Here is a 10,109-nt window from a genome sequence, read left to right as displayed (position 1 = left end):
GGCAGGGGAAGGTAGGAGTGAGACATTCAGAAGGGCAGCCCACTAGTGCCACTCCAGGTATGGGGAAGTGGCCCAGGAACCTTTGCCTAGAGTGAAGCAGACTTGTGGGATGATTTAGGTGGGGATTGGTCCTGCTTTGAGCAGGGGGTTGGACTAGGTGACCTCCTGAGGTCCCTTCCAACCCTGATATTCTGTGATTCTATGATTCTGCTGCCTGGGGCATATGGACCAGCGGCTGCTGCGAGCCCAGAAGGTCCCCAGGCCCTCGCCCCTCGGGAGCTCTAGGGGAAAGGGGCGTGGTCAGAAGGCAGGTGGGCGGAGCCGGGCCCAGGCATACCGTGCTCCAACTCGCTGTTAAACCCGCGCCCGGGCCAGGCTTGTTGCAGCCCCACCCCTCGCCTGCAAGTTGGGGAAGTTCGTGGGGGAGGCAGCTGCGCTCGCCGGCCCCGGGCATGGGGGTCACGGTGGACGTGCACCAGGTTTACAGATACCCCTTCGAGCTGGTGGTGGCCAGCTACCTCCGCAAGGTAACAGGAGGGGGCTCGAGCCCCCGCTTCCACGGCCCCTTCCCTAGCGGTTCAGCCTGGGCTCTGCCCCGGCGCTCCCGCTGCTCCCTCCTGGGCTCTTCCCCCGGCTGCAGCCCGCCGCGCGCCTGGCTCAGCTTGGCTGCCCGCAGGCTGCGCCCCCGGCCGGCTACTGTGTCCGCTCTGCGCTGCGCGGGCTGCCGGGACTTCCTTGCCGTGCCGGCGATTCCCCCCCCCTCGCCCCCCCGGCCTCCATTTTGGGGCCAGCTGGCTGGGGATGGCCCGCGAGGGTACCTGTGGTCGGTCTGATGCAGGAGTCAGCGGTTATTTATGCCCCTGTGGTGGAGCGGGCCATGCCCTAGTTCCTTTCTGCGGCGCCTCCCCGGTGTTTGCACAGGGCGGCGGCCGCTGTAAGTGGGACCTGCCCGGACTCTCGCTGGGGAGACGCTCACTGATCTGGGGGGCGTTCATGTCAAGACCTCCCCAAGTGACCGCGGGTCTGAGTGATGTGCCATTGCCGCCTTCGGCCCCAAACATCCTGGTTCCCCCCCCGAAGAGCTACCCGCGGCTGTGTTAGACTCTGGGTTCACGCTGCGAAGTATCACGGACTCTTTTTTTTCCTACTTTGGAAATTCCTCCTCCCTCAGAGCTATTTTCCAGCCTCCTTTCCAGCGCCAGTGTTTATATTCGCCCTTTTCTTGGAGGTCTCTAGTGCAAATCACTTAACTTCAGCTGAGGACAGAGAAGTCCGTATGTTGGACTTGAATTTCACTGTTCAAAGTCCTTCTTTTAAAAAGCGAGTTTACAACAAATGGTAGGCAGTGGTTACAGGGTACAGTTATGGGACCCTTTAAACTGGGGTCACGAGCCACCCTTTGAGAACGGTTGCCATATCCTAAAAATTATGTAACCAAATGAGCTGCCCCTGCTGCATACCCTTATGATCATATCAATAAACAGCATGCTGGTTCTTGAAAACACTGTCTTCCCCATATTGGTTAGCTTTACAGACTTGCACTGCAAGCCTCTTCCCTCTCCTGCTTTTAAAAGCAATTTTTAAAGCAACACTCACTGTTAAATGTACTTAACTTAAAAAAAAAAAAAGTTGTAAATAACTTCAGCTACTACTACTACAGTTCCTCTGCCAGTTATTGTGGTTGTGTGCACTTAGACATATAAGATATAGAAAATGTTTTCTCTCCTGTGTTGCTGTGTGAAAGACACAATGAAATTGACTGGACCCAAAGATTCATCAAATGCTCAAAGTAAACAAACCGGACACTTTGGGGGTTAGAAATATTTGTTCTCCGATCTCTTTCAGTCCTAGTACTCTTAGGTGTTATTACCATATCCAGCAGTTCTCAAACTTTATTGCATTGCAACCCCATTCTGGCAACAGTTATTGTATGGTGAGGAGCGGAGGCGGGAGCTTGAGTCCCACGTGGGGGTGGAACTCGGGTTTCAGCTTCAGCCCTGGGTCCCAGCAAGTCTAATGTGGGCCCTGGCAACCCCATTAAAATGGGGTCACGACCCACAGTTTGAGAACAGTTGCCAATACTAATAATAGATACAAATATTCAGACAAATGTGTGACTTGTAAATTGCCATTGTTCCTTCGACTATTTCTTTTGAGGCCAGGTAGTCTCTCACACTTTTTTGACTCAGTGTTCTGGTGGTTTTTTTGGTCTGTGCAGCCTTGTAAATGGAAGGAAGTGACGAGCAACTATTGGCAGAAGAAATTGTTAGTTGTGAGCTCAGTATTTCTTTCTCTCTCTCTCTCTCTCTGTATATAATTATGTTTCTCACTTGGATGAAAGCAGACCTGTGATACTAATTTGTCTGTCATTTCTGGAGTAGTGGTCTCTCCAGCACTGCCTTACCTCTCTTTCACTTTCAGCCGTTGTTGCCTTGCGACCTTACTCACATATCTAATCTGCACTGGTGCTTTAGGCAGTGTGGGTTAGTACCTGTTATGTAATCAAGTAGCCACGTAAGGGAAGAATTGGGAAAACATTTCTATTCAACTAGGAAAAAACACTTTCAGAGCTATAACTATGCTAAACTGTGATGTGTTTTAAATCATACTTTTCTGTTCATCTGTGTAAGATTCAAGTCTCCATGTAGACATCTGTGGAGTAGTAACCAACCCCATTTACTTTATAACATAGTCTGCACTCTTGCAAGTGCATACGCATGGGCATCCCACTGCTCTGAGCCAGAATGAAGTCAGAGGAACTCTGTGAGCACAGGGTTCTGTTGACAGACTGCTTTTGCAGGATTGGGCCCTTAAATATCTGTGTTCTTAAAGGGACTCTATTGAAGTGAGTGGGCCCAGACTTTGGATTTTCTTTAAAAACAAAAGTCTTTTACACCAGAGATGTGAAACTGGTTACTCTCTCAGTTGTCCAAAATGATAGTAGTGCAAAAACTACATATTACTATGGGAAGTAGATTTCTAAAAGTGAAATAATTTTAAACAATTAAATGTGGTGTTTAAATGGAGGTAAATGATGTCTCATTGTTGGAGCTGGGCTTGGCCATGTTGCATCCTAGTAAATTTCCCTTCTGCACCTTACACTCTTGTACACCTAAAAATGGCCATACTGGGTGAGAACAAAGATCCATTAACCCAGTATCCTGTCTTCTGACAGTGGCCGATGCCAGGTGCTTTAGAGCAGTGCTTCTCAAGCTATCTGATGTGGGGGACTGGCAATTTTTTTTTTTTTCCAATGTGTGCGCAGACTGGCAGCCGATGAACCACCACTTTGAGTAGCACTGCTTTAGAGGGAATGAACAGAATAGGTAATCATCAAGTAATCCATTCCCGGTTTCTGGCAGACAGAGACTAGGGATAAGTTTCTGAGTGTGCATCCAAACTCTTCTTTTGCTTGTTGTTTTTCCTTTGACTAAAATAACTTTTTGGGGCTGAATTGTAATCTCTGTGTAATATGCTGATCCTGGTTTCATTGCCCTCAAACAGTGGCTCTTTTCTTATAAGAACAAAGGGAAAATCCAGAGCAGAGCCCACAATATTTTGTTTTTTGCAACATATGCTTTAAACATTAACATGACATTGACAGTAGAGAAACAGCTGTGTAGCACAGGGCATCTCCATGACTCCAGTCACAAATAATGCTGTTTGTTTCTTCAGAACATCTTACAATGATAAGAAGTAGAGTGGAGGACGTTCTGCAAATTGCTTTCCAAAATGCAAACTCTCACGAAAGCCAAGCATGGGTTCATACATTTTGGTCTGAATTGGCTGAAACAGTAACTTGCACGTCCCTTGGGACTCATCAGAAGAGAGCAGCTGCAGTGTCCTCAAGCAAAACATCATTCCTGAGGAGAAACAGAAATCTGTGCGTGTGTGCCTTAAAGCAAAATCTTACTATGATCGAGGTAGTGCTGTGAAAACTATCAAACTGCATGGCTCCAAAGTCCAATCTTATAATTGACAGAGCATGTGCAACTTGCTGTGGCCCTGTGAAGTCCTGTCAGAGCTCATAGGGTTCTGTGCTGGCACAACTGTCAGTCCATGCACAGTCAACTGCAGAAAAGGGAGGGACCAAGATCGCTTTCTGCTATCTGAATCAAGAGTGGGCTGCGCTACTCATTAAATAAAGACGTCCTTTCTAAAGCTGCTGGTGTCCTGTGTCCCCAGGAACAGAGGATGTCTACTTCTAGGTTGGGTTTTTTATTTTTATTAAGGGTTCTGCCACCTCTTTAAAAATCTTATAACCTTAGGGTTGTTAGGGTGAGTGTTATTGCTCTCCTTTCAAGAAATAATGTGGTTCCTTTTTGTTTTGAAAACTCATGGGGGATCTCCTGGCCCTATTCAAGTCAATGGGAATTTGGCCATTGACTTAAATGGGGTCAGGGTTTCATCCTGTGTAGTTCACCAGGGAATCCCTGATTGTATATGTGAATAAGGGCCTATAAAAAACATGGTCATGTTTTGTATTTTTATTGACCAAATGTTATGGCTCAATACTAAATTGCACGGATTCACTGCAGTGGTTTCATGCTGTAATCTGAAACCCCGTACAAGCCATTTTTGATTATGTTAAACTTTTCAATATTATTCCACAGTCTCTTTCTCAAAAACCTCCATGTCACATTGTTGAACAGCAAGTGCAGACAGAAGTGCAGGGTGCAGTCTGTCTTTCTCTTCTGTTCTATTAATCTTCCACAGCTGTTCCTTAACACAAAAACAAACAAACAAAAAAACCACCCAGTGCTCACACATGACCCTCTGCGAAGTTAGAAAAAATAATATATTGTCCCAGTTCCTGTACTCTTGATCTGTAAGGCTGGCAAGCTCAAATAGACATATTTAATAACTTTTGCATTTTAGAATGATGCATAACAGTTAACTAATCAGAATGGGATGTGCTTTGAAATCCTAGAATGGAAGGGACCTCGAGAGGTCATCTAGTCCAGTCCCCTGCACTCAAGGCAGGACTAACTATTATCTAGACCATCCCTGATAGGTGTTTGTCCAACCTGATCTTAAAATCCCCAATGATGGAGATTCCACAACCCCCCCCAGGCAATTTGTTCCAGTGCTTAACCACTCTGACAGGAAGATTTTCCTAATGTCTGACCTAAACTGCCCTTGCTGCAATTTAAGCCCATTGCTTCTTGTCCTATCCTCAGGGGTTAAGAAGAACAATTTTTCTCCTTCCTCCTTTTATGTACTTGAAAGCTGTTATCATGTCCCCTCTCAGTCTTCTCTTCTCCAGACTGAACAAACCCAATTTTTTTCAATCTTCCCTCATAAGTCATGTTTTCTAGACCTTTAATCATTTTTGTTGCTTTTCTCTGGACTATCTCCAGTTTGTCCATATCTTTCCTGAAATGTGGTGCCCAGAACTGGACACAATACTCCAGTTGAGGCCTAATCAGTGCGGAGTAGAGTGGAAGAATTACTTCTCGTGTCTTGCTTACAACACTCCTGCTAATATATTCCCTGAATGACGGTTGCTTTTTTTTTTGCAACAGCATTACACTGTTGACTCGTATTTAGCTTGTGATCCACTATGACCCCCCAGATCCCCTTCCGCAGTACTCCTTCTTAGGCAGTCATTTCCCATCTTGTATGTGTGTAACTAATTGATTGTTCCTTCCTAAGTGGAGTACTTTGCATTTGTCCTTATTGAATTTCATCTGATTTACTTCAGACCGTTTCTCCAGTTTGTCCAGATCATTTTGAATTTTAATCCTATCCTCCAAAGCCCTTGCAACCCCTCCCATGTTGGTATCATCTGCAAACTTCAGAAGTGTACTCTCTATGCCATTATCTAAATCATTGATGGAAAATATTGAACAGAACCGGACCCAGAACTGATTCCTGCAGGACCCCACTTGTTATGCCCTTCCAGCATGACTGTGAACCCCTGATAACTACTCTCTGGGAACGATTTTCCAACCAGTTATGCACCCACCTTATACTAGCTCCATCTAGTTTGCATTTCCCTAGTTTTGTTTATGAGGCGGTCATGCGAGTCAGTATCAAAAGCCTTACTACAGTCAAGATATACCACATCTACCGCTCCCCCCCCCCCCCGCCCCCAATCCACAAGGCTTGTTACCCTGTCAAAGAAAGCTATCAGATTGGTTTGACAGTATTCTTGACAAATCCGTGCTGACTGTTATTTATCACTTTGTTTTCTTCTAGGTGTTTGCAGATTGATTGATTGATTGATTTGCTTAATTATTTGCTCCACTATCTACAATATATACAAACATTCACTACAAACCAGTGAACTCATTTCTTACCGGTACGCTGCACTCATGGGAGGGACTTAAAGGGGGGGTATGTGACCTCCCCCCTGCCCCCATATGACCCCAGCTCCAGCCTGGGGTCCCCATGCTCTCCCCGTTCCCTCCCCATGATTCATTACCTGAGGAGTGGGGGAAAGTAGGTTCTGTCCTCCCGCTGCACTGGAGACTTCCGAACCGCAGGACTCTCTGGAACTGAAGCAACAAAAGGAGCAGAATGTGGGGCTGCTGGGCAGCCCCGCTCCGGCAGCTCATCCGGTGTGGCTGTACCGCCCCCAGCCCTGCCCCAACCCTGTCCTCTGGCGAGGCTGCTGTACAGACCTCAGACAGGAGACGCAGCTGTACAGGAAGGGCTGGGGGCAGTACATGAACACCAGAGGAGCTGCTGGCATGGGGTCACCTGGCGGCCCCACCTTCTGCTCCTCCTGTGTCCTTCCAATACACAGTACTGTGTCTATAAATATCTAACCACCGTGCTTGCACCACTGCCACAAACGTAGAAAAGATGGACACGGTCCGGCGTTGATTTTAGTTGCATGACAATTCAAGGTCAGAAAAGAGGCATTGTTAGCATTATTTCTCGTTAAGGATTTGAGCCACAGAAGCATTGCAAATCAAAATAATATTCTGTAGTATACATCTACATGACTTCAGAGGAAAGACCACTGGAGGTAAAGAGTGAGCCTAACTATGGCAGCCAAAGGCATAGAGCAGAAAGGTTAAAATAATCCTCTTTTAAATGTGACAATGTAGTACTGCATTCCTTATTTTTAATTAGGAATTTAATCCAGTTAAAGAAATAACTTGAGTTATAGTTCAAGTAGATTTTCCTCTTTTTCTTTTTTTCCCTCCTCCCCCCTTTATACTGTGCAAATAAAACATTTTACTGCTTTGATGTTTTTGTGTTGCCTTTAACATAGGGTGAGGAAATGAAACTAAACTTACTTACTTACTTACTTACTTACAAAGCTATTACAGCTGTGATTTGTCAAGGGGGCTTCCATGCCTAAGGCACTGAACTCCCATTGGCTTTTAATGAATGTAGGGAGCCTCCCTCCCGTTAGCCCTTCTGAAAATCATAGCATGTGTTGCTGTGTTCTAAGCATTCATGGACTGTAGTGCATGTATAAGCACTTGAATATGGTATCTCGGGTTGATCATACAAATGACCTTTAACCTACACAAGGGGTCAAATTGTTTTTTCTCTCTATTTTTGCATACCTCAATAATGCAAGACAGTAGTTCTACATGACCAAAAAACTGGGTCACAAAAGCAAAATTCAAATTCAAGCTGCTTCTTCTCAAAACGTACTCAATTTGCGGGATTGGATCATGATCAACCTAAGATCCAGTGACCAAAGAGAAGTGTATGACAACCTTTTCCCTCTGCAGACATTAATACATATTGTCCTTGCATGTGAATTAAATAGCATGGCACGTAGTATTTTACCTCTGAAAGATCACCTCAAAGCCCTGGGTCCAAACTTTGGAATTGGAGCAAAGCCTAGAAGCACATGGAATGAAATGGCAGCTCCATCTTATGCTTTAGGGGCATGGTTGTCTGCTGTGGTGTAGGGCAGTGGTAGCGTGCACAATACTCTGCTTCCTTCCGGTGGAGAACTGAAACTATGTACAAGTCTACTGACCGTGCTTACTCCTCTCTGATTGGTGCTCTGTGGGTAGCTGCTGTGAAGGCATCAGTAATGTGCCTGGACTCTGCTACGTGGCTATCCAAAGTAGTGCAAATGCTGTGCTACTTAGATTGTAAGGTTTTAGGAATATGGTGATACAATTAATAACAATAATTTTTCCACTGCTTTGGTGGCTTGAGTGGGCACAGATGCCAACTCAGCAGCTGCCCCATAAAGCAAACATTTAGTTCAAGTGTGACAAATGGTGTGACTAAAATAAACATATCCATATGTGAAAAGGCTCATGTAGTGACTGATGATCACAGATTACTTGATGTACTGGGGGTTTGCTAGACCTTTTAAAAAAAAATGATACATAAAAATAAATGTATTCGCAAAAACACTTGTGAAGCCTGAAAAGGTTGAGCTGATTTGGCAATGTCGGTGTTTCATTTCTCTGGGATAACAAAGGAGAATCAGTCAGAATATATATTTATTTTTGCCAGCCTTTGATGTTGCCATTTTGATTTATTTGAGCTCCATTTGATCTTGCATGTAAAATCAACTCTTTCTTGCTTTAAAATACTTTTTATTTTTATATATACCATTACATGTAAGCTTCATGGATTCCTCTCTGCAGCTAAACACTCCGAGGAGTCTATTCTCCCCACAAATAACTCCCAGCAAGTAGCATTGTGGTTAGAATATACCCCTTAATTCCATAACTTATTTTTATGCACTTTATTCAGTTTACTTTGTTATTTAGGATCATTTATTTCAAATTGCTTTGGCTTTAAAGGGACAACAAAGTGTGCGTTTTTTCTTTTAGTTTCTAAATGGAAGTCCTATTTGAAAAGGGTATACATTAATTCTTGTGATTTTGTTTGTTAGAAGTCACTGGATTTACAGAAAGACAGAACATTAGGAGTTAAGAGTTATGCAATCATTATACATTGTTGGCATTCTACAAAACGAGAATGAATTAATCGTTTTCAATAAATAACCAAAAAGGATAATCACCAGTACAACTCATCATTGTCTAACCCACTCTTAAAAATCTCCAAACACCTGTCAGGGATGGTCTAGATAATACTTAATCCTGCCAGGAGTGCAGGGGACTGAACTAGATGACCTGTGAGGTCCTTTCCAGTCCTATTAGTCTGTGTCCAGTTTGTTTATTGGAAATGGTGAATGAATTTGTGCTGGCTTTCACACTTGAACTACAGCATAAATAGCATTATATGCTATCATATCTGTGGCTCCAGTTCTACAAACTGGACTCGTAGATCTTCCTGGAGCCTCACTGACACCTAAGGAATAATTGGAGATAAAAATTTCATTTTTAAAGTCTTCTCCCCACCCCCAGTGTGCATTTGGATTTGACAGCTTGTGAAAGTCAGTTTCACTGTTTCTCCTACCTAATCAGTTAATTTCTCTCATTATTTCTTTGGACCTTTCACACCGCAATAGAGGGCTAAACCATGTTTTAAAATAGGAAAACCTGTCTGTAAAACCATACAAATTGACAGAGGAACTCTAGGGCAATTGTAGAATATGAAACTACTTTAGTCAGTTTTTAAAAGTGAGTTTAGACTTCAAGTCAGTCAGCCACCATAACAATGAATCATGTATTTACTTTTCAGGCAGGAATAGTATTTATTAATTACTGTCCCCCAGTACCCAAACACCCCTCCCCACCAAATATACTTTGAGGTTTCTATGGTGTATTTCAGGTTCAGATCTCAGTGTTTTACAAAGATGGGTAAATATTATGCCTAAACTGAGATACTAAAGTTCATTGGCCAAGCACAAAGCCAGTGAGAGAAATAGAACCCGGGTTTCTTCTCTCTAGGTCCTTGCTCCGGCCCCTTGATAGTGCTGCATCCATTTGCTGTCTCTTACCCTTTTAAAATGATTGTTTAAATGAAATCTTAGCAATCCTCAGTTTTAAGTACTGAGAACTACTTTAAAGGATGGGGGTGAAAGATATCAGCAGTCTCATTACATTTCTCACCACCTCATTTTGTCAGGAAACCAAGTAGCAATATGTGCAAATTATCCTGCCTCTGCCAATTTTTTTATCTCCTGAAATTCGCTTCTGTCTCTTCTGCACCCTCCCATTCTGGCCTCAATAAAAGTACTATGGACTGGACTGATTCAATGCCTTTCTAGA

The 10,109-nt window shown here is 44.0% G+C and overlaps 1 protein-coding gene across 4 annotated transcripts in view; it reads left to right on the top strand.

The window, feature by feature from the left end:
• Window positions 1-381: 381 nt before the first annotated feature.
• The window catches only part of PRELID2 (PRELI domain containing 2), a 39,468-nt gene continuing 29,740 nt past the window's right edge, over window positions 382-10,109 (top strand). For all 4 annotated transcript variants that reach the window (XR_013346914.1, XM_077825049.1, XM_077825051.1 and 1 more), the window contains exon 1: window positions 382-527. Coding sequence is in view for 3 of the 4 variants with exons in the window: in XM_077825049.1 (XP_077681175.1) it covers window positions 453-527 (75 nt within the window). In the remaining variant the exon portion in view is untranslated. The remainder of the gene's footprint in view (window positions 528-10,109) is intronic.

The sequence above is a fragment of the Eretmochelys imbricata genome, chromosome 8 (assembly GCF_965152235.1).
Source record: "Eretmochelys imbricata isolate rEreImb1 chromosome 8, rEreImb1.hap1, whole genome shotgun sequence".
NCBI classification, from domain to species: domain Eukaryota; kingdom Metazoa; phylum Chordata; order Testudines; family Cheloniidae; genus Eretmochelys; species Eretmochelys imbricata.
The sequence above is the reverse complement of the archived record's forward strand: the minus strand, read 5'-3'. Positions and strand labels throughout refer to the sequence as shown.